Genomic DNA, 23287 nt, shown 5'->3' on the forward strand with positions numbered 1-23287 from the left:
GCTTAACAGCCAAATTCATCTACGTGAATTGATAGATGGTTTGAAATCACGCAATGATTTATTCACCAGTAATTTCAAAGCTCCCAGACAGAAAGAAATCAAGGTTACTTGGAACAAGCAACAGATCAAAATGTGGAAAAAATTAAAGCATCTTGAAGTGGATTACATGCACCATATCTCAAGTCACTTGAAAGCCAAAGATGTCCAGAAATACATTGAACTTGATAAAATTAAGCCAGAGCTGTTCAAAATGATGATCTATTTTGAGAAGAAAGATGAAAATTATCCCCCTATTATAATGAATAAAGTTTACAATTCTTTGCTTGTGGAATTGGATTCAAAAGAAGCCTACAGAAGAATGCTGACCCTTTCAAAGCAGTTTGCACAGATACTATCAAAACATCTGAGAAGGAAATTTAAGTTTCTCATGCCACAAGTACCTGATCACATGCGTGATGTTGCTCAAGCTGGAGAGTATGAAAAAACATTCAATTTTTTTGGTTATTATGGGCTTAACGACAAAGGAAGTTTTAAAGAAAACTACAAACACCAAATCAACAAGGATTTATATGATTTTTGTTATCATTCTGAATTCCAGCCTCCAAACTCCAAGATCTCATATACAAAAAAGACTATCATCTATCATATTCTTGGTGAATATGAATATACAGATAGGGTCTCTCCAAGAATGCATTTTCCAACAGATGGATTTCACTCATCTTGGATTTCGCAAAGCAATTACATGAACCTCATCAAATCTGAAGATTTCATCAAAGCACTGGATAGTAATGGGATCAGCTTGAATCGAGTTTTGACAGTTGTTTTGATTCTACAATTGGAAGAAGACAGTTTGAAACTCAATTTTTCACCAAGGGATTTCTACTACATGGCCAAAGTTCTTTATAAAATCATGACCCCCCAGAAGTTCAACCGGCTTGAATGGATGGATACGTCAGAAAGAAACTTCTTGAAGAACCATTATCAGGGGAAATATACTTCTCATCTTCAATCTTTTCTATCAGCATTTAAATGGATCTCTCATGGAGAAGCTTTGTTATCAAGCCGTGCTGCCTATTTATCATATGTCAATCCCCCAGATCAGGCAGCTAGAGAGACACTTCATCAAGAAATTCAAGAGGGTGAGTTTCTGAAGTTGGAAGATTCAATATCCAAACGTCAAGAATTCAGAACTGCATTAAGCTCTCTAGATCTTTGCTCTCCTCGGATACTTTTTGAAAATTTCAAACAAGTAGAAGAGTACTTGAATTAAAGTTTTAGTACTTAAAACCGGAGTCATGTTCCAAGTGTTGAGTACCAATTTGTCACATAAGCATTGTTTTTTCATCATAAAGCTTGGGTTGGTTGGCACTATCAATACATGGCAAAGTGTCAACCTCCTTTTGATGATCTATTGCCTTCCTTCATGTTTTCTCATCATGTTAACTCTCTTTTTGTTCCCATTATGTTGGGCTTCTGGTGATTTGCGTAACACTTTTCTTACAAAGGTCATTGATTCCATCCTTCCTTACTCATCAAATTCTGAGAATCCATTTGCATTTGTCACATCTATTTCCATACATATCATGCTTCTCTACTTTCTTTACCATAGATTCATGGGTCTTGAAGTTCAGTCAATGAATACACGCTAGTGTGATAAGCAACTGAAGCACACAAGAGGATTTTGTGTTCTATCAGTTGGTATTTCCATTCTTATAGGCTTCATTGTGACTATTGTTAAACCGCCACCTTTGTGTTGTCAAAGGAATACTATCCTGGAAGTATTGATCCGATGATCTGTTGTTCCCACAATGTTAATTTCTTATGTGTCATGTGAGACAGGAAAAGGAACGCGCAACGTACCTACTCTTGATCTGATTCCCTCTCCTGGTAGCAGATGAAACCGGCTGAACAGGGCTATCGGGTACCTATGTAAATACATTGCGAATTGAAGGAATCTTCGCGGAGCGTTGGATATTATGAGGAGGAAAACCATTTGGCAAAGCTCCCTGATCTCCGAAACAAACGCCATTCTGGGCTGTTAAGTATGTCAATTGACAATACGTATTCCATCAGCTTTCCGCGTTCTCTTCTCAGAGGAGCTTCAAGGGAACATTCACAATATAGGGGTTTCCCCTGCGAGCGAAATAGTGCCATTTGGAGAGCTTGAGGCTTAGCTCGGCCGAGTTTTCTGTTCGTTCGTGAGTTCGTTGATCGTGCCTCCTCTGGTGTTAGCACGCTAGCTCGATCACCAGCGCTGAACATCTCAATTTACTTGCTTTGCGCATTTGATTCTGGGCACTGGGCAGCGGGGTGTATCCGATCTGCATCTCCCTCGCGATCTGGATGGCTCTGGCCGGCAGCAACGAATAAATGTGTAATGGTCTTCTCGATCGGCGATTCGAATAGGGTGGAAGAAGTGTCAGGATGCCCTCCGATCGGGGACCCTCCCCCGGACGTACCCGAGACTGAAACATTTAAAACGTTAAGTCACCGGTAGCCTGTCAAGGTTACTCGACCAAACATCTCGACTTGGTATTACCATATCACATCAAGAATCAAGAATATCCAATATCGAGCACCAATGCTTCATCCGGAGTCCTACACCACCGTACCATCCGCTTCAATCTCAGTAAGCTTGTTGTTTTCCTCATTCATATTTTCTCCATGAGGTGGTTGACTGATTTGTATTGTGCTCGATGTGGTCTAGAAAGCAGCTCTAAAATCGTACGATGCCATCATCGTTGGAGCCGGGATCGCTGGTAGCTCCCTAGCTTTCGCTCTCACCGACCCGTCCCGAAACAGGAATCGTCAGAGCGTACCGTCAGTGCTTCTGATCGAGCGTGACCTTCGCCAGCCGGACCGAATCGTTGGCGAACTTCTACAGCCGGGCGGATGTCTTGCGGTTAAACGGTTGGGTTTACGAGATTGTTTGGATGAGATTGAGGCGGTGGAAGTCAATGGATATGGTGTATATTGGGGAACCGATGCATCTCAGATTACCCAACTCGCATTGCCTTACCCTGGGGAATCCGTACCCATGGGCTGGAAGGACGGCGCACTTTGGAACGGTAAATCTTCCAAGGGCCAACCCCCTAGACAGCAGGGTCGGAGCTTCCATCATGGTAGATTTGTCCAGCGACTCAGGTGGAAGGCACATAGCCGCCCAACCGTCACCGTATTACAGGCTACCGTCACCGACTTAATCCGATGCCCAAAGTCAGATCACATCATCGGAGTCACCGTCAAGTCACCAGATGAAGAAACTGCTTCCTTCTTTGCACCTGTCAACTTTGTCATGGATGGATGCTTTTCCAAGTTCCGGCGGATGATTGCCCCCGAAGGATTCAAGCAACCGACGGTGCGCTCGCATTTTGTCGGCTTGCTCCTACAAACACCCGCCCCATTCGATTGTATCCCCCTGCCTGGCCATGGCCACGTGATCCTGCGCAAGAGAAATCCGGCCGATCAGGATGTAGTGGATGGTGAACCAGGGGTCGGTCCGGTACTTGTCTATCAAATCGGTACCGCAGAAACTCGCATGCTGGTCGATGTCCCGGGTGCCAAAGTGCCAAGCATTAGCAATGGAAGTCTACATGTCAGTATCTCAACTTGGGCGCTTCTTTAACCTCCTGAGTATCTACAAATGCCGCAACTAATTTATCAAAGAGGCATCCGACTTTCTTAGGCTTACCTCGAGAGACAGGTGGGACCCATCCTACCACGCAGCTTGCTCGAGACGTTTCAGGCGACTCTAGACTCTAGCGACCCAGATTGTCGATTGCGGGTGATGCCCAACTCGTATCTTCCTCCGCATCGTCAAGAGGGCCATGCCGGCGTGATCCTGATGGGAGATTCTTTGAACATGCGACACCCCTTGACTGGAGGGGGGATGACGGTGGCTCTGTTGGATGTCGAAATCATCAGCAACCTACTCGGCGAGCTAGATGGGTTTGAAGATTGGAATGCGATCGAAGAGAGACTGTCGATCTGGCATCAACAGCGGAAGCGCACCTCCACCTGTATTAACGTCCTTGCTCAAGCGCTTTACAGTCTATTTGGCGCAGAAGGTAAAGCCTGGATTATCTCGTTCGATTGCCATTCAACCCCAGTTGGCCACTAACAGCACCCATCAAACACTTCTTCTTTTGGCAGATGACAATCTAGAGATTTTAAAAGAAGGATGCTTCAAATATTTTGAATTAGGAGGTAGACGGGTATCCGACCCGATCTCGCTCCTTTCGGCATTAATACCTTCACCTATGCTCCTATTCTATCATTTCTTCTCGGTTGCATTCTATGCGATCTGGATCTTCACTCAACAAAACGGCGTAAAGATCAACAAGATGTTCCAAATCTTGTGGACTGCTTGTGTTACCATCTTGCCGGTCCTATGGGCCGAATGCTAATTAATATATTCTTTTCTTGACGTTTTCCTTTTTGACTTATTTGCACGAGCAGCTTCTTGAAATCATTTATTTAAAACTTACATAGATCATCTGTAATTTATCACTTGACATCCGTATCACAATCTAGTCCGATCTCTTCAAATTCCTCCTAAATATACATACCAACCTAGTAATCTTTTCACTTCAGAATTCCTTGCCAATGTTTTTGTTGATGTGGGCTAAATAACTTGAATACTTTTTTTTGACATTGCACTGTTTCCTGATGAGGGACGAACTCGCTGAGCCGGTCATCCGGTCTCCCCGATATGACCGGGGAGTGTTTGAGGTCAGCTTGCCTGTGGTTGTTGCGGTTGTCGCCGGCTGATGGCCAACAGGGAAGATGCCATGAACCGACTACCTCGACCAACAACACGCCCACAGCCCTACTGCACGAGAGCCGGCTCCATCCATTGAATGTGCTGATCAAGTCGAAGGGTAGCTTAGATAGAGGGAAATGCGAATACATTGTATCGGACGTAAGCACTGAGCCATCTTGATTAATAACAGCATCATTTGCTTAGCTTATGATGGCCCTCTTTCTCTTAGCTGGATCGATTGGCTCCCTACTCTGTTTTCATCTTCAATCGGTCACGCCGATTACGCTTCTGCTCCGCTCTCGTCAAGCTCAACATCGACGCTCTAGCCCAACCCTTTCGATTCAACTGGAGCATCAAGACCATACAAGGACAGCCACAGGGTTCAGCTATGAGCTCCTAGGCAAGCAGCAACAGCAGCCTATCGAAAGCCTGATCGTGACCACCAAAGCCCCACACGTGCTCGAATCATTGCAACGCGTTCGCCATCGATTGTCAGCCACCTCCACCGTCTTGCTCTTGCACAATGGTCTCGGGGTCGTCGAGGAACTCATTGAGACTTGCTTCCAGGAGCCCAGCTCGCGTCCCACCTTCGTACTCGCAACCACTTCGCATGGTGTCTACCGAATCGACAAAGGTCTTGCCGACGCCGAAGCCGGCTCTCATGGCCGGTTCTGTCACGCCGGCCTGGGTGATATCAGGCTAGGCGTATTACCCAATGCAATGATGAAAAATTGTCTAGAACGGCTCACTGGACAGACCAATCACCCTTCGAGTAGCGACGATGGCCAAAATTCAGAAAACGATAATCCGATCCTGAATCCGCTCTCGCGGACGAAACCTGTCTTGGAGGAACATCTACCGGTCATCAATCCGGAAACCCGATCGCTTCACCATACACTAACAAGCTTGTTGGACCCAGCGATAGCGAAGGAGTTGAACACCAAATGGCTTTCGATGGGCGCCTTCCAAACCTCAGCGCTGGTCAAGCTGACCGTCAATGCAGCTATCAACCCGATCAGTGCACTCCTGGAGACCCGGAATGAGGCGCTGCATCGAGAGAGCTCATTCGATTCGCTTTCCCGACGGGTCTGCGAGGAAGCCAGTGCAGTCTTTGCTGCACAAGCTGGCCAGCCATTCCGCCCCCACCACCCTCTCTCAGCTTCCAACCTCCACCGAGTCGTCACCGACATCGTCCTCGCCACCCGCGACAACATCTCCTCCATGTGCTCCGATATTCGCACCCTCGCCACTAACCGGATCTCCCCTCCAAACACACTTTCCAAGGCCAACCTCGCCCGCCTCGCTTCCTCTCAAGCCCCACTCAAAACACCTAACTACCAGGAACTCATCGACGGCCAAGAACCAAAATCGGTCAAGGAAACTAGCACTGAAATCGATTATATCAACGGCTACATTTGTCGCTTGGGGGCCCAATACGGCGTGGACACCCCTCTCAACCAATCGCTCTCTGACCTGATTAAACTAAAATCTGTGGCTATCAAACACGCTCAAGTCTTGCCTAAACTACCAAGAGTTAATCGCAGGTTGAAAATCAATAGACCAGAGACTGATCATCCAGATCCGCTCCACCAACAGCAAGAAAACAAAGAAGACAAATGAAAAACAAAAAACTTTTTTTTCTTTTGAATTAGCGGTGTTCAAGCAACCATTCATAGTAACTCTTTGTCATACATCTCCAAAACCTTATCCTCTTTTTTGTTCTTACTTTTCTTTTCTTTCCGCATAATACATACCCGGTTGGAATTAAAACAGATTCATCTTCTTTCTTCGGCTTCCATAGGCAGCTTCTCAATCACTTTCTTCTCTTGTAGTAATACTACATATGCACTAAAACGCAACTATGCAATACGACATTAATAGAAAGATCAAGAAAGTACGTGTATCTATGGAAGTAGGACTTCGTGGACAGAAAGCTATCAAATTACAACTGAAGTGAAGCTAATGTGTTATTGAGTGACGCGGGGTTCCTGTCCTGTTCACCGAAGCAGACCCCCCTGGGCCCTATCAGGCTAATATGCTATCATTACATTTTTCCAGAACTAAAATCCTGACAATTAGGAACAGACATATGGCATAATGGTCATGGCTGCAGACTGCCAGTATGAGTTTTAAACAAGAATATGTCAACCCAATTCTGAATATGCATTTACCTTTCGGGGCAATAATAAAAAAGACTTGGATTTCATCCCCTCTTCAGCTGCTGATTTGACGACGACATCAAGATCAATTGGATCAGGTATGGCACCAATGCAGCCGATCTTGGGAGCCCAGGAAGTAAAAAGCCACGCAGCAAACTTCTAGATGTTTGGCATTCTCCAAAGCAACTGCTGGCCTTGATGATGCTTGTTTCTTTCGCAGCTCTGCAGCTCTGTCTGAGGTAGGCGTCAGTGTCGGGTTAGCAGTTCAGACAGATCACGGAAATGCATTCGCAGTAGACGTCAAAGATGACCTGCTGGAGATAAAAGGGGTGCTTGAGACGTAAGAGCTCTTTAAACAAGAGCCTCCCGGCCTCTGAAGAATCCCCACTGGTCTCATGATCTGTCATGTCCACTTAGAAACCTGATCATGTAACTTTCGGGATTGGGCCATAGGTACTGAGTTGACTGTTGCTCAGCGTATCATGGGTGCTTTCCTGCAACAAGCTCATATTAAGCGGTGAAAAACTGTTACTATATCTTACAAATTGGAGGTATAGGTGAGAGATGTCTCAACACACAACTTGAATCAACATTCTTATTCATTATCTACCATTAATAATACCGTATTCAGCCCGCCCCAACTGGTTTACGTTACACAGCTAACTGTTCTGATCTGGTAAGTAATTCTTATCACTTGTCAAAATATGCTTCCTTTAAACAGCAACCAAGATAAGTATCTTACTTGTTGAGTTGCTTCTTTTCAATGGAAAGCTCGAAAGTACTGGCTGATCAATATGAAGGATCAAATGCACCGCGTATTCCTTGTCTTGCTTGCCTGTGTCATGATGGCCGATGTTAATGCCGCGATGCGACTTGTGAAATCAATGTCTATGCGGGCCACCACGGAGGGGGACAAGGACAGCGGTGCGATGATGATTGCAGAAAGTGAATCTCCTACGGCAATAATGATGGATGAAGCCAGCAGCAGTGGTGCGACGGTGGACGAAGAAACACCAGCCCCCGGCTCTCCTTCTAGGCCTGCGACAATAATCTGGGATGAAAGTGGCTCGAAAGGCCCAAAATGGGTCCTCAAAAGCCACGTAGATAATGTTTCTTGCTGTGTAGTCAACACAAAGACAAAAAGGACCATTCTTGATCAAGTCGAGCTCGTGAAGGATAAATCTTATCCATTGGACGCCCAACTTCATGAAGAAATGCTGATCACTTATAAATGGCCGGTCAGCCCCAAGCGCAGTGAACCAAAGACATCGAACTCACTTTCCAAAATCTTCCGTAGAAAGTTACGCTTCGATGATTTCAGAACATCAGACCAGTCTTCAGCTCCCTTTCTCCCTCTTTTTTTCCCATGAGCTGAAACAGCCTCTGTATTCTCATTCTGTCAACCTATTATTCTGGGAGTTTCTTCTTCCATTAGTCTATCTCCTGTAACAGCAGGCTTCTCATATTTCATTCAGCCATCCAATTGATCCAACAGCTTCAATTTAATTTACCTTTCACTTGGTCTCCAATGCAGTAGTGGCCTCTTATGTTCATACACAATATAATTCTGATAATCAATTATTTACACATTAATCTTTTGTTATCACTGAGAAGTGCCAGCAATGGTGGGCCAATACACTAACATTATTTGTTAGTGTAGTGTATCTGAGCCAAAACCAGCTAACAATAACAACATTTTCTGTTATCTTGTTTTTTGTGTTGCTAACAATACAGGAACTTGCTCAGGAAAGAGTGATGGATAACAGCAATAACTGTTATTGTATCCTGTTAGTAGCAATAAAAGGCCTGTTATTGTTGTTATTGCTGTTATTTCCTGTTATTGTTAGTATGGATACTTGTATCTGAGATAACAAATAACATGAATTTGGGATTCAATCAAATGGCTAAACTAACAGTTATTGTCCAATAATGTTAGTGTAGTGCAGTGGCCCATTGCTGGAAGTGGTGTTTGGATTTCACAATCTGTTTCATTTCTCTCTTTCATTTCTCTTGTTCTTTCAGGACTTATATTACTTCCTCTGTGGTAAAAAATTTCCCCATCATTTTAATATACATGCCTACTTAGATAGAAATAAGACCATCAGCTGATTGATTGCCTAAAAGTTAACCCCTCAATGGATCAATTTATAACTATCAGTCATTACTTGTCTTAAGGATGCTTAGATGGTGGATCCATCAGTATGAGTTTGTTTCCTATTTCAATATTATCATGTGGCCATTTCATCTGCTTGCTGGTCATGCAGGCCAGCTCTTGTGGTAGCAAAGGTGGCTGGGTGGTAGTGGTCAGTTTCAGTCCAACAGCTCTCCCCTTAGGTGATACATCATGGTAGCACACTGCTTTGTACCTCAAGGATTTGCAGCCATCCAATTCTTCTCTTTCTATGTCTCATGAGCCTTGAACACTAGCAATAATCATTGTTTTTTATTAGATCACAAAAATGTATTTACTAGGTACATAGGTAGCAGCAAGCAGAAGGCTTGCGGTTGGGCCCAATTGTCATGCAGTGTAAGACTCACCATGAAAATTGGGCACTCACTCATACTTTCACCAGGAAAAATCAATTGTCACCAGACATCAGGTGACATCAAGCAACAATGTCTGTCAAGTTTTTCCTGCTCTGGCACTACCACAACTAGGCTACAATGGCCCCTTTGTTTCCTACAGGGGGCTGTACATGCGGCCAACTGTGCAACTGGTGGGTAGCTCAGTGGACTTAGGCTGATGTCACCTGTAGTCCAGTGACAATTTATTTTTCCTGGTGTTTGAGAAAGTGCGCTGTGGAACTCCTAAAAGATCAGGAAAGAGCTGTGAGGGGAAATAGTCAACTACACTACTAATAATGTAGAAGAGGCTACAGGTGCTGGTGAGGCTGCCCTCTTGACTAATGCTGATGGAGAGAGGGTTACACTAAGAAAAAGAAAAGGTGTGGCTTATGATATCTTTGACTTAGATGGCTTTAACACTAATGGGTTTGAGGTGTATCAATCCTACTGAGTGAGAGAGGAGAAGTGAGATGAGGGGAAAAGCAGAAGGTCTTGAGACACTGGGAGATGGGTCAAGGCTCTGAGGTAAAAGGTAAAGAGATATATGCTGGGAGATATATTTCAATGGTGTGAAAGTGTATCTAAGTGGGGTGTGTAAAAGGGTAGCTACAGAGTGTATGTGGGGGAAGGTGCATACAAAGTGCAGTGGGTGAAAGTGCATGATGGGGATACAACATCTAGAGGGGTGTTTATATATGTGAGAATTACTACAGGGGGGGGGTAATACATGATGAGCACATAGTAACAACATCTAAAGATGAGAAGTAATGATGAAGGTACAATGACCAAGGAGTGTACATGAAAGGTAACTATGTAGAAGATGAAATAATGATGAACAGAAGTGACAGATATGAGGTCCAAGAAGTGTACATAATGAAGATGAGCATTTGGTAATAGCTACAGTAAATATGAAGGAATTTTCTTCTGATATCATATGAAGGGGAAAATGTGTAATGAAACTATGTATAATCTGCAGTCCTATGTAGCTATGATACTAATGAATGATGTATGTAATAATGCTAAGGATATGTTATAATTTTACAAGGGTATCTTGACAAGGATCTGAAGAATGAGATGTGTGGCGGGTGTTAAAGATGCCCGACGATGATGAAGAGTTAAGAATAAAAGAATTCTAACCTGAAGAATGAGATGTGTGGCGGGTGTTAAAGATGCCCGACGATGATGAAGAGTTAAGAATAAAAGAATCTATTGAGATTCAGTATTTGTCGGAGTGGTGTTAAATGTGGCACAACGACGATGAGTCAAAAATAATAGAACGGTTTTCTTTTCTTTAGTTCTTCTTATGATAATTTGATTGACTAAATAATAGGAAACAATAAGATAACAAAAATTATACTGACTCTAACCTGAAGAATGAGATGTGTGGCGGGTGTTAAAGATGCCCAACGATGATGAAGAGTTAAGAATAAAAGAATCTAGAGAAAGAAATAAAAGAGAATAAAAGAATAAGAAAACATTAACATTTGTCCGATGAGTAGAAAAGAAGTTGATGATATTGAATGTGATGCTAGATACCTATTGAGATTCAGTATTTGTCGGAGTGGTGTTAAATGTGGCACGACGACGATGAGTCAAAAATAATAGAACTGGAAAACAACAACATAAAGATGGGATAAAGATAAAAGAAACCATTAGTTTTCCTCCTCCATTGTTGACCGTGATAAATAGCATGACCGAGAGAACCGAAGGACTTACCGGTTTTCTTTTCTTTAGTTCTTCTTATGATAATTTGATTGACTAAAGAAAAGAAAACCGGAGCGGGACTTGAAGCGCTTGGTTTTATTGAACGGGTGACGTGGACAAAAGGGGGTTACTGAGATGACTATGGATATGCATAGTTGCTCTGATTGAAGTCACAGGGGTCAAAATTCAATATATGTATGAAGAAAATACCTGCCAAAACTATGCATGCCAATAACTGCTGATCCATTTGGAAATCCTAGGTGAAATGAGTGGGTGACTAGGGGTAAAATGGGGTGTAGAATCTGAATATGAAGTAATAAAGGGATACTTTGGAAGGGTTTATGAGATATGGAAGTGGTGGTATGAACAGGAACAGGGTTACCACAGCGCTGATGGGACAATAGCTGGGGTATTCAAACTTGCCCTGGCACAAATTGCATCCAACTTTTCAATTTGGTGTTCAAGGCTGTTTTCAAACACCAACTTTCAATAAAACATGCAAGCACTAGCAGGTTTGGGTGGTGTAGTACAATGTGGCTTGCATGCACTTTTTTGCAATTTAGTGTTTGAGGGCCAAACTTGAACACTTAGGCCCCGTTTGGAACTGATATAAATATAGGTGATATTTTCACCGGTTAATTCAATAAAAAATACAAAATTCAACATAAAGCCTCCAATTTTTTTTAGGCAACCTACAGTGCTGGTCTCTTCAACTGTGAACCCAGAATCAATTGAGCCATCTTCAGCACCATAATACCATTATATTTGCTTCATGTTGGTCAAAAGTGATATAATGGTATTATGGTGCTGAAGATGGCTGAATCAGTTGAATCTGATTTCAAAGTTAAAGAGACCAGCACTGTAGTTTGCCTAAAAGAAAAATTTGGAGGCTTTATGTTGAATTTTCTATTTTTTATTGAATTAATCAGCAATTATATCACCTATAATTATATCAGTGCCAAACGGGGCCTTATGGTGTTCAAAATTGTGTATGATTTTTTCATAAACTTTCATTGTATGAGTTTATGGAATAAAATCTGTTGAAATTATTCAGGTGAAAAGAATTGTGTGTTGTGGGATTTGAACCCACGACCTTCTACATTCATGAGAGCTGCTCTTATACCACTGACACTGCCAGCAAACGGCTGACGTAAACCGGATTTTGTTGCGCTGACAAAATCCAAACTCAATTTCAAACTCGCGCCCCGGGTGTGTCGTCACCTGTTGTGGATTCAGTCACCTGCCATTCTCAGTGGCAGGTGCAAGAGGAAAGCACGGCTCCCTCAATGGCCGGTGCTAACCAGTCATTGAGGGGACACACACACCTCCCTTGATGGCCCATCTGTACCGGCCATCAAGAGGAACACCCTACATTATCTTGTTGGCCGGTCAGTACCGGCCAGCGAGAGTAAGGCACTGTTTGCACTCTTGATGGCCGCTACTGACCTGCCATCAAAAGGTGACACATATACCCCTGGGTGGCCTGTCAGTACACCGGCCATTGAGAAAAAAACACTAAACTCTTGATGGCCAGTACTGGCCGGCCATTGGGAGCAAAACTCTTTTCTCAATGTGTATACACATCACCCTTGATGGCCCGTCAGTACTGGCCATTGAGAGGAACATAATACACTCTTGATGGCCTGGAATGATTGGCCATTGAGAGGACATACACACCTTACACATTGACCCAACTGGTCATCAAGAGCAAAGCGCTGCACTCTTGATGACCAGTCAGCGCAGGCCATCAAGAGTGTAGTATATTCCTCTTGATGGCCGGTACTGATGGGCCATCGAGTGGGGTGTGTATGTCCTCTTGATGGCCGGTACTGACGGGACATTGAGTGGGGTGTGTATGTCCTCTTGATGGCCAATCAGTCCAGGCCATCAAGAGTGTATTATGTTCCTCTCAATGGCCGGTACTGATGGGCCATTGAGGGTGATATGTATACACATCAAGAAAAGAGTTTTGCTCTCAACAGCCGGCCAGTACGGTCCATCAAGAGTTTAGTGTTTTTGTCTCGATGGCTGGTGTAATGACAGGCCACCAAGGGGTATATGTGTCACCTTTTGATGGCCGGTCAGTAGCGGCCATCAAGAGTGCAAACAGTGCCTTACTCTTGCTGGCTGGTACTGACCGGCCAACGAGATAATGTAGGGTGTTCCTCTTGATGGCCAGTACAGACGGGCCATCAAGGGAGGTGTGTGTGTCCCCTCGATGACCGGTTAGCACCAGCCATCGAGGGAGTCGTGCTTTCCTCTTGCACCTGCCACTGAGAATGGCAGGTGACAAAATCCACAACAGGTGACGACACACCCGGGGCACGAGTTTGAATTGAAATCTGGATTATGTCAGCGCAACAAAATCCATATTACGTCACCTGTTTGCTGGCAGTGTGAGCTAAACACACAGTTGGTCTTACAGGTGATTTTTGGATATTAGATCATATAGCTTGGCCATGCAAATGGGGCTTGAAGCATATATTCCAACAAAATCCTATGCAATTTTGAACACCATAAATGACTGGCAAAATTGCATGCAAGTTGGTGTTCAAGTTCATTCTCAAACACAAGTTCCAAAAGTGCATGCAAGCCACATTGTACTACCAACACCGCAACCACTGCGCTTTGCTGATAAAAGCGCCAAAATAGCAAAGCACAGCGGCCATCCGCTTTTCCTGGCGCCAAAAAGAAGAAGCGTCAGCAGGTAGACACTGTTTTCAGCGTCAACAGGTAGACACTGTTTTCAGCGTCAGCAAAGCAAAAATCCCGCTGCACAGATTTTCATTGTTAAACAGCATAGTGATTTTTTTCTGCTTTTGCTGCAAAATAGCACTGCAAAAGTGCCACAGCGGTGTGAGAACTCCTTTGGGATGGGTGGCAGTTCTGCAAGGGGGAAATACCAGTTTATAATATTTCAAAGATGTAAGAAGCTATTACAACTGTTACGAGTGGTTTGAAAAGACCTGCCCCTCTATGATACTACACAAGAGCTTTCACAACAAATTTATTTATTGTTGTGGCAAAATAATGATAGAGAAAACTATGTGCAGCAGTCTCTTATCAGACCTAGATCAAACTTGAATTCAGTGGAAAGTGGATTTTGTATGGGAAATGGAGTTAGAGTGGTTTACAGCAGCCTTGAGTCAGATAATCGAAATGAGTCTTAACGTAAGATATGTTATATATGGTTTTATATGTTTGTGATATGAAAGTGGAGATAAACTGATACAAGACTTCTGTTAGAACTGATGTTATATGTGAACTATTCAAACTGTCTTTTCCCTCTTCCTTAACCTTCAGTTAAGAGCAAAATTGGTTAAGATCACTTTGACTTGTTAAGAGCACAAGTGGTGATACTAGCTACTTGACTACTTAGAAATACTCTGAGGCATGAAATATGTTGATGGGCAACTTGATTGAGATCACACTACTGGTTTATGTGGATGAGGCTTGTAACTCTGAGTGAGATGTGTGTTCTGGTTAGGATTGCCTGAGTGGCATCCTGAAACTGAGGAGGGGAAACATCCTCCTTTTATAGTAAAATGTGAGGGATTTTTGCTGGTGGGGATCCTTGTGAGGGATTTTTTCTAGTGTGACCACCATACAGGTGTCCATGTGGTTATGGTGGTGGTGCCCATATGGTGTCCACGTGGTTGTGGTGGTGGTGTCCATGCGGTGTCCATGGAGCCTACACAATTATGGAGGTTTCCACAGGTGGAGCCATGCTGTGGTACGTGGGTGGAGCCAAACAACAACCCTGGAGGTGTCCACAGGTGGAACCATGCCGTGGTGCGTGGGTGGAGCCAAACAACAATCATGGAGTTGTCCACAGGTGGAACCATGCCATGGGCAGAGCCAAACCACACCACTACATAAACTATAAATATGTCCTTGAGTCTAATTCTATACTATGTACTATCAAAATATCTCTACAGTATGTAATTATGCTTATGAACACAGTATAATACTAGTAACTTTTGACTGAGTGCAGCTAGCCTAGTGGTTCCAGTGAGTGACTAGGGGTTAAATGACTTGTAGAATTCAATTATGCAATAATACATCTAGAAATATGTCTCCTTCTCAATAGTAAACTGTGACTTTATGTGATTTGATACTTGAAACACATTTGGCACACCACAGCGGCTGGGAGTGCTTTTCTTTGCTTTTAGCAGCTTTTTGCTGCAGAAAGCGGTTCTAGCACAGAGCGCTGTGGCACTTTTGCCCGCTGAGCCGCTTTTTGCTGCACATAGCGGTGAGAGCGGAGAAAAAAGATGCACAAATACAAACCTTAACTGGTTTGTGGGCAGGATTGTCAGAATTTCAGTTAAATTCACCACTTTTCAGCTCTTAGCGCGCTTTTAAGCGAGTTTGCCGCTTTTCAGCACATAGCGCAGCGATTTTGCACTTTTTCTGCGGTTAGCGCAGCAGAAGACCCGCTGTGCGCCGCTGAAATCTGTTTTTTTTTTTTTTTCTCCTGTATCAATTAGCAAAAAGCGCAGCGGTTCACCCGCTGCCAAAAGCTTTAGCGAAGCGGGTCCAAAACCGCTGCGCTTTTGCTACGCTTCCCGCTGTGGCAGCGCAGCGGTTGCGGTGTTGGTACTACACCCCGTAAGCCTACTTGATTTTCTTTAAAAAAAAAATGGTGTTCAGGAAAAGCCTTGAACACCAACTTGTAAAAGTACATGCAAGTCATGCCTGGTCAACTTTGAATCCCCCTCAATTGATTTGACTGCTTGGTGCAGTTTTGGCTGTAATCTTTGTTACAATGGACAACTAGACTAGCAAGAAACAGAGCTATGTTGAGCAGTGACCATGGAAGGATGATGAAAGAGTCTCCCATATTCACTACTCTAGAGCTACACTGCAGTACAACTGACACAGAAAAAGAGAAGAGGAACATGTGTGGCAGTGAAGGACTTCCTGTTGAGTCTGGGAGCCTCCCAGATCTCAATTTACACACCCATACTGTTTTTTGGTGGAAGGGAAACTGCTTTCCTAACCCTACAGCTCATGACTTTTATGTGCACTGATTGCTGATTTGGTAGGTGTCTTAATTTAGGAGTTAGAGGGGCATCTAGAGCTCTCTAAATGCCAACGGGAAGTCCTCCAGTGTAAAACCTGGAACCCAACAATCTGTTTTTTTATCTTGGATGGATTGTGTACCAATCCATCCATGAGGAGTAATCAATGTGTTTCCTGGAGACAGGCTTCTGGAAGGGATCCTTTTCCGTGTGACAAAGCATGAGTAAAGAGGGATGTGTCTTCTTTGCATCTTCAAAAATAAACATGAAAATGATCACAGGGGAGCACACAACTGAGTAAAAAAATGAATACACATATCGTTAATTACTCGAGTAACTTATTACAGGCCGGATTTCTTAATGAGAGCATCGTTATCTTGAGTTCTTCGGGGATCTAGATTCCTCAGCCCAATCAAGATCTGATTTTGTCTGGACCGAGATGGAGCGGAAGAAGCGGGATTGTTAAGATGTCGATAGTTGTTTATCCTGGATAAACTAGTAGGGAACCGACTGTCAACGGACTCAGCATTTGAGTCTGATTCTCGGGCTATTGATGTACGAGTAGCCATTGGACCGACTCTGCGGGGGACGAGTCTGCTTAGGATCATTCGATCTACCTCTGCTTCGGTTCCTGCGTCTGTTTCGGTAGTACTCGGTTCCTCCACTACGACCATCTCACTAGCGTCACCGAGGATTGTCCGATCCTCTTCGTATTCCTCTTCCTCCCCTGGCTCCTCTTCTTCTGTCTCCAGCTGCTGTTCCTGTTGCTCCGTGTCTCCTGTCTCTTCATCATTATGGTGACTATTTTCTGTGGACATTGTGCCTGATTCGTGCCCTTCACCTCGCTCTGATTGTCCATCTGGCCTGCCCGTAAACATCCGCGGAGTATGCTGGTCAACCTGACCATTTTGAGATACCGTTACACTCTCTTCCCCACTGGTCGTCGAATCATACATCTGCGGGGCATCTCTCACGCGTCTGGCCGCCGGGACTGGAACGTCAATAAATCGACGACCGGGGGTGCTCATTGGCCGAGCGGATGGATTGGAAAGTAACTCGGTCAGGTTCCGACGTGACAGTTCTGGTAGCTGGTGACTACTTCGAGTGCGTTGTCTGTTTCCACCCGAGAACGCGGATGGACGACTAAATCGACTGAAATTTAGACAAAAGGTACGTTAGATCCTCTCAACAGCTTCTGATTTGATCGGCTTATGGCAGCATTTACCTGACGATACGCGACGCCTTGATCGCAGCGCACTTGCCCCACCAGACCTTAAACCCCTCACAAAGTACGACTTTTCGGTCTCGCGAGACGGCCATCCGACGAAGGCGCCTAACTTCAGTAAGCTTAGACCAATGTTTGAGACACTGGACTTTCAATCGTTGACGGTCGAAGCGCAAGGCTGGTAGTGCCTGGGAGTTTGTGAGCCAGACTTGGAGGGATTGCTCCCTTAATCGATCATCAACCATTTCTCGGGTTTGGTTTTCCTGATAGCAAAAAGTTGCGAGTCAAAAATTAATTCAAATTTGAATTTTCGAATAGAGGAGTGTCGCAATATGTTTACATGAAACCTCAAGCTTTGTTCAATATATTTATCTGACCAATGAATCCACGTCAATCTGACGATGTCTTTGGCTTGAGACTGGTCCCATGCTGCCAAGATTGCGGCTCTTCTCCGAGAATCAGACGCTCTTGTCCTCCAAAAGTCCAGCAGTCGGCTGCGTAATTCTGAGAGAGGTAAATTAAGGAATGAACAAGAGAGATTAGATCTCAAGCACGTGGAATGTAAAACCATTGGCCGCAAGATAAAGCTAGTTTACCAATATTTTGAATCTTGGAAAACCCATTTGCTAATTCATCCAAGTGGCGGATATCCAAAATACGAGCGGTCCAAACTTCGAAATGGATACTAAGGTAGAGAGGAAAAGTCAGCAAAGATAACTCTTGACCAATGATCTTTTATTCGGGCACCTTAAAGCACGCTTCGCATAACTTCGGTCGACTTCCAGAGCACGTTCTTTTAGAACAATGACTCGCTTGGCCCAAATCCTGAAAGCCCATAGCTTTCGACTCTGAAAGAAAAAGTGGACGTTCAGTTGGGGAACCCAAGCGCCAAGTTGAGAAGAAAAAAAATCGAACAAACCGGGTTGACTCTGCTTTCAAGGATAATACACAGTTTCTGATCTTCTTTTCTTTCCCGTGTGAGGGTCACCCAATCTGGAATTTTGCAGTTAAGGGTGGAATCAGTAAAATAATAGGGGAAAGCGGGAAGAGACGAATCGGTAGATTAAGAGGGCAGAACAGACCATTAAATCGCCTCTTCAGCATCCGACATTTTCTGGATCGGATAAGCCTGTACATCCTCAGGCGTCGAAGACGCGCTGACCAGATCATCCAAACCCGTTTTAAGCGTTCCATTCTCCAAGTGGTGTACGTTCTCCTATCACGGTCTTGAATCCTTGAAAACACAATCATCCATCGATTCAGATGTCGAGCCACTAGACTGATCCGATATCTGTCGACTGCATGGCCGGTTAACTGAACCGACTTTTGCAAGTATGAATTTCCCCATGCCTTCAAAGTCTTGGCTTTTAGGCGGTGTACCACCTTGTTCTGAAAGACTTGCTGCTTGGCTGGGTTGGGAAAGAAAAAAGGTTAGCGAACCTTTAAGGTTTGAACAGTGATTCAGACGGGCGAACCGGCCAAGTAATGCCTGATTCTGTTGAACCGAGTCAGCCAGGAGTCGAAGGCATTTTTGAGGAATCTGGTCAACAAAACTCTTCCTAACAGCCGTCCCCTTTCCTGAATCATCCACAGATTCATCATCTTGCCGATCAAATTATGATTCCTCACGGCAATGACTCGATTGGCCTTTCGGTTCATTTTCTGCAGTTGATTGCCCGGTCAGCGTTTTTGGACTCAAGGACATCAGGCGATGGGCAGATACCTCGACTCAAGCCTTACCTTTAGCCGGTATCTTCGATGGATCCACACTCCGATCCATGTTCTTTGAGTTGATCTTGCCCAAAAATTGTGGGCCATCCGGTATGAAATCCTACAATACAAACAGGTCTTGAAGCCAGAATTAATCAACCAATCGTGAACCATTGTTGCGTCTAGCTCTCCAGAGAGCAAAAAAAGAATCACGTTTGGTTGGTTTACCAAAGCACAAAAAAAACTTACGCCAATTGACGCCATTGAGCCAAAGCTGCGACTTGAAAATTGTGGTCGGAGGTTTGAACAATGTGGAATTCTTTGAGTGCCAAGTTGGTTTTCCATCTCCATTGAGCAATTGTCCTTCTTAGTGTGTTGTTGACCTTCACGTTTCCGTGAAACCTATCTGCGAGGTTGGTAATTCGACAGATGCTGGAGAATCGATCAATCCATTTGTTGATAATGAAACTCTTTAGGTTGCTGTCTCTACGCTTTTGGGTGATCGAGAGCTTAGTTAAGAGTGTCCATTTCTAGTGGCAGTTGAAATTAGCCTCGATTTTTTTGCCGGTTATCTACTCTCCACGGAAGACAATCACACAGGTAAAATCTTCACTTACACTCAGAGTTTGAATTGATAGATCTCTGTTCATCAGGTCCTGAATTTGGCTAATAGCTCGGTTTTCATGCGTTTTCCGTCTGAGTCTCTGTTTTTCAACCGTGGCTGCTCTCCACCGAATTAAAATTGCAGACTTGGACCTTCATTCGTGGATGAATTATTTGAGAATTGTAGTAAATCAGGATTAAAAATGTCAGAAATTGATCGGAAAACGCGTTCAGCACATTTACCGACCTGGTTTTCGCGACACCATCAACCATTCGAACTTCTCTTTGTCGTTTCCCAAATCTAGATCTCCATTTGCGCCACGCATAGCCAACAACCAATTTTCCCCTACCCATTTCAGCTTCCTTATTGGCCATCAACCAGTAGTTAGACACGAATTTCCAAGTCTGGAAGCCTAATTGGAGTAAGGCCACGCGCCGAACGCGATCGGACAATGCATCGAGAGGATCGACAAAACGCGAGCCCAAATTGAAACCATCTTCTTGATTCGAGTTTTCGGTAGACATCGTCGAACCAAAATAGAGACCATCTCCTTGATTCGAGTTTTCTGTTGATATCGCTGAATAATTCAAGTTCGCCGAGTACTTCCTAAAAACCATTGTCGGTACGAGGAGAACCTAATAAGATCACAGGATTAGCTTTCGCGCAATAGATTGGGAGTATGGGATGTCACGTTACCTTGTCCAAACCATACAATGAGGAGAAAGGGAATTTATGGATTTTGCCTTACATTCCTGATGCTGGCCCAGCCGGGGCTGCCCGCATGGTCACGGCGGCGGGGGAAGCAGCCTCGGGGGGCGAGAAAGGGGGTTGCGCGTGGATTTTACATTATGCTTCTATCAGAATCCAACGCGTCATCGGCCCCGGGGAACCGGGTATTTACTGTCGGGACCCGGCATTAGGCTGCCCCAATACAACTTGCCACCGCCAAAACTGCCAAGACCGAACATATCTCAAACAAGAACTCGTCATATTTCGAAGACATGGACGCTCGAGCTATCCAACGAATGATTCAAGGTGCCGGTGGGGGCAACCAGACAGCAGGGTAAGTCGATCAGTCAGATCTCGTCATTTGAAGTGACAGAGAGAGACCTAACAGTGAAACTTTTTATTTCGCTTAGAGTGGACCAACCTTTGAATGACACATCAGAGCAGGTTCACATATCGGCGCTCGCCCTATTGAAGATGTTGAAGCACGGTAGAGCAGGTGTACCCTTGGAAGTGATGGGCTTGATGTTGGGAGAATTCGTCGACGATTGGACAGTCAGAGTGGTCGATGTATTTGCTATGCCCCAAAGTGGTACTGGTGTAAGTGTTGAAGCGGTCGACCCGGTCTTCCAAACCAAAATGATGGATATGCTTAATGCAACCGGACGGTGAGTGATCGGCCGTTCGACGTATTTCTGGTTTAATTATTTGATTTGCTCTTGAGGGGGAGCATCCCCAGAGACTTTGATTTATAAACCAACATTTCGTTTTTTTTTTCGTTCCGATGGCATGCAATTCGACGTCCAGGCCGGAGATGGTTGTAGGATGGTATCATTCTCATCCCGGGTTCGGCTGTTGGCTATCCAGCGTAGATACAAACACGCAACAAGTTGAGCACTCATTCTTGAACCACCGTTCTCTTCCTCGCTTTGACAGTTCATTATCAGTAGTTTGAGGTACAAGAAAAATCACCGCTAACCTTGACTGATAAAATCTGATCACTGCTCATCAGTCGTTTGAACAACTAACTCCTCGAGCTGTCGCAGTCGTCGTAGATCCAATCCAATCTGTCAGAGGAAAAGTCGTAATCGATGCATTTCGTAAGTTTAGTCGTTTCCAACCCTTCTTTGTGGTCGATTTACCGATTCACCGCGTCGGCACTAACGCTTTTTATAATCCAATTCCACCTTGCGCGTAGGATTGATTACCCCTCAGACAATCATGATGGGTCAAGAGCCCCGACAGAGCACCTCCAACATTGGTCATTTAAACAAACCATCTATCCAGGTCAGTATTGTATCAAATACTGAGCCTTTGGCATGCCAGACCAGAGAGATTACTGAACCCCTCCAACTCAAACTTGTGAGACGTCTCTAGGCACTGATTCACGGACTGAATAGACACTATTATTCGATCGCAATCAACTACCGAAAGACTGAATTAGAACAGGCAATGCTACTCAACTTACACAAGAAGGATTGGACCGAAGGGCTCCGACTGCAAGATTTTGAAGTACACAGATCTAATAACGAAAAAACTGTCAAGGTCGGTGTCCTCATTGAATCGACCTATCAGAGAAACTGCCACTGATAAAACAAGTTTTTAACCTGCGCCTACAAATCCAAACTTCTAGCGTATGTTGACGTTGGCCTCGTCTTACAACAAATCCGTGCAAGAAGAGTCGACGCTAACAGCCGCACAGTAAGAGACTTTTGACTGTCCTCGGGCTATCTTCAAATAGCTGACAAAACGGGTTTATCATTCCTTTTGTAGATTGAAAACTCGGCATGTGGGCAAGCAAGATCCAAAGAGGCACTTAGAGGAAGAGGTCGAGGCTGCAATGTCAGATCAAATCTCTCAAGCTCTTGGGACCATGATGATGGCCTTGTCAGCATGAAAATATGACAATCTATAAAGTTATAAACCAATTGGCTTCTTTGTTCCTTCACATGTTTCAATCACTTGAAGTTGTAAAACAAGACATGACATAAAAAGGGGTCTGAGCATTGGATCCGCAATGCACTGATAGAGGAGCATGTCGGAGATCTCGAGGCTGTGGCAGATGTTAAGGGATATGAATATGTGAGGTCTAGTACTGTTGCTTTATCTCCTCCTGAAGTTAATCGTGTCTGTGGAGAATCTTTTCATAGTATGAGTCAAATCACTGTTGCAAGCTGTTGCAAGGTTTAATTACACTGCAGGTTACCTGTTTGTTATTGGAACACTTGCTGTTGCACCTTTAGCACCTGTAGATGTGACTATATAGCTTCAAAATCTAAATTTTTGCAAGGAAATGTAATCCCCAAAGCTGTAAATCTGGGTCTCCAGGGTCTGTAGATCACAATGGGAACTTGGGAAGTCCCTCATGTTATCCTGCTAGGCACTCTTTTGTAACCTCAGCAATTCAGTGCCTTTTGCTGTACTCTATTGAAAGCCAAATATACCTGACTATAATCAGCATTTGGGAAGATGCTATAGGAGCTAATAGGGGGTTTCAAAGTTGAGGACAAGCAACTTGCAGGAATTTTGGCAAGTTGCTTTGGAAAAAAACACATGTATGTTGAGTTGCCAAAACTCATGCAGGTAGGTAGCCTGTGTTAGTTACATGAAGCCTTGGCATGAATATTGATTTATTGGCACCTCAGCTTGTAGACTTGCCAAAATTCATGCAAGTAGCTTGCCCTCAATTTTGAGTCCCACCCATGCACACATTTCTCAGCTATTTTTCAAAACAAGTGACAATTGTATTGCTTTTTTACTGCATATATACCAGGTACCTAGAGGAGACAGCAACATGAAAAAGGGTGA

The 23287-nt window shown here is 44.2% G+C and overlaps 5 protein-coding genes across 5 annotated transcripts; 4 read left to right on the forward strand and 1 right to left on the reverse strand.

The window, feature by feature from the left end:
• Positions 1–2581: 2581 nt before the first annotated feature.
• On the forward strand, positions 2582–4406 carry PtA15_16A79 (uncharacterized protein; the record flags this gene model as incomplete). The annotated part of the gene is made up of 4 exons (XM_053164157.1): positions 2582–2629; positions 2708–3595; positions 3686–4067; positions 4153–4406. 4 exons carry the CDS (start codon positions 2582–2584, stop codon positions 4404–4406), a joined length of 1572 nt encoding a protein of 523 aa, XP_053027728.1.
• Positions 4407–4899: 493 nt separating this feature from the next.
• PtA15_16A80 (uncharacterized protein) lies at positions 4900–6382 on the forward strand (the record flags this gene model as incomplete). Its single annotated transcript, XM_053164159.1, has 2 exons — positions 4900–4921; positions 4992–6382. 2 exons carry the CDS (start codon positions 4900–4902, stop codon positions 6380–6382), a joined length of 1413 nt encoding a protein of 470 aa, XP_053027729.1.
• A 1333-nt stretch (positions 6383–7715) lies between these two features.
• Positions 7716–8291, forward strand: PtA15_16A81 (uncharacterized protein; the record flags this gene model as incomplete). The annotated part of the gene is made up of 1 exon (XM_053164160.1): positions 7716–8291. The coding sequence occupies one exon, from the start codon at positions 7716–7718 to the stop codon at positions 8289–8291; it is 576 nt and encodes a 191-aa protein (XP_053027730.1).
• An 8264-nt stretch (positions 8292–16555) lies between these two features.
• PtA15_16A82 (uncharacterized protein) lies at positions 16556–20370 on the reverse strand (the record flags this gene model as incomplete). The annotated part of the gene is made up of 12 exons (XM_053164161.1): positions 16556–17366; positions 17440–17702; positions 17780–17943; positions 18036–18124; positions 18187–18287; positions 18359–18432; positions 18522–18848; positions 18915–19101; positions 19180–19270; positions 19399–19679; positions 19767–19905; positions 20000–20370. 12 exons carry the CDS (start codon positions 20368–20370, stop codon positions 16556–16558), a joined length of 2898 nt encoding a protein of 965 aa, XP_053027731.1.
• A 384-nt stretch (positions 20371–20754) lies between these two features.
• PtA15_16A83 (uncharacterized protein) lies at positions 20755–22376 on the forward strand (the record flags this gene model as incomplete). Its single annotated transcript, XM_053164162.1, has 8 exons — positions 20755–20816; positions 20893–21147; positions 21287–21368; positions 21492–21579; positions 21678–21766; positions 21857–22024; positions 22113–22180; positions 22253–22376. 8 exons carry the CDS (start codon positions 20755–20757, stop codon positions 22374–22376), a joined length of 936 nt encoding a protein of 311 aa, XP_053027732.1.
• Between the last annotated feature and the right edge of the window lie 911 nt (positions 22377–23287).

Source organism: Puccinia triticina, chromosome 16A, assembly GCF_026914185.1.
Source record: "Puccinia triticina chromosome 16A, complete sequence".
Classification (NCBI taxonomy): domain Eukaryota; kingdom Fungi; phylum Basidiomycota; class Pucciniomycetes; order Pucciniales; family Pucciniaceae; genus Puccinia; species Puccinia triticina.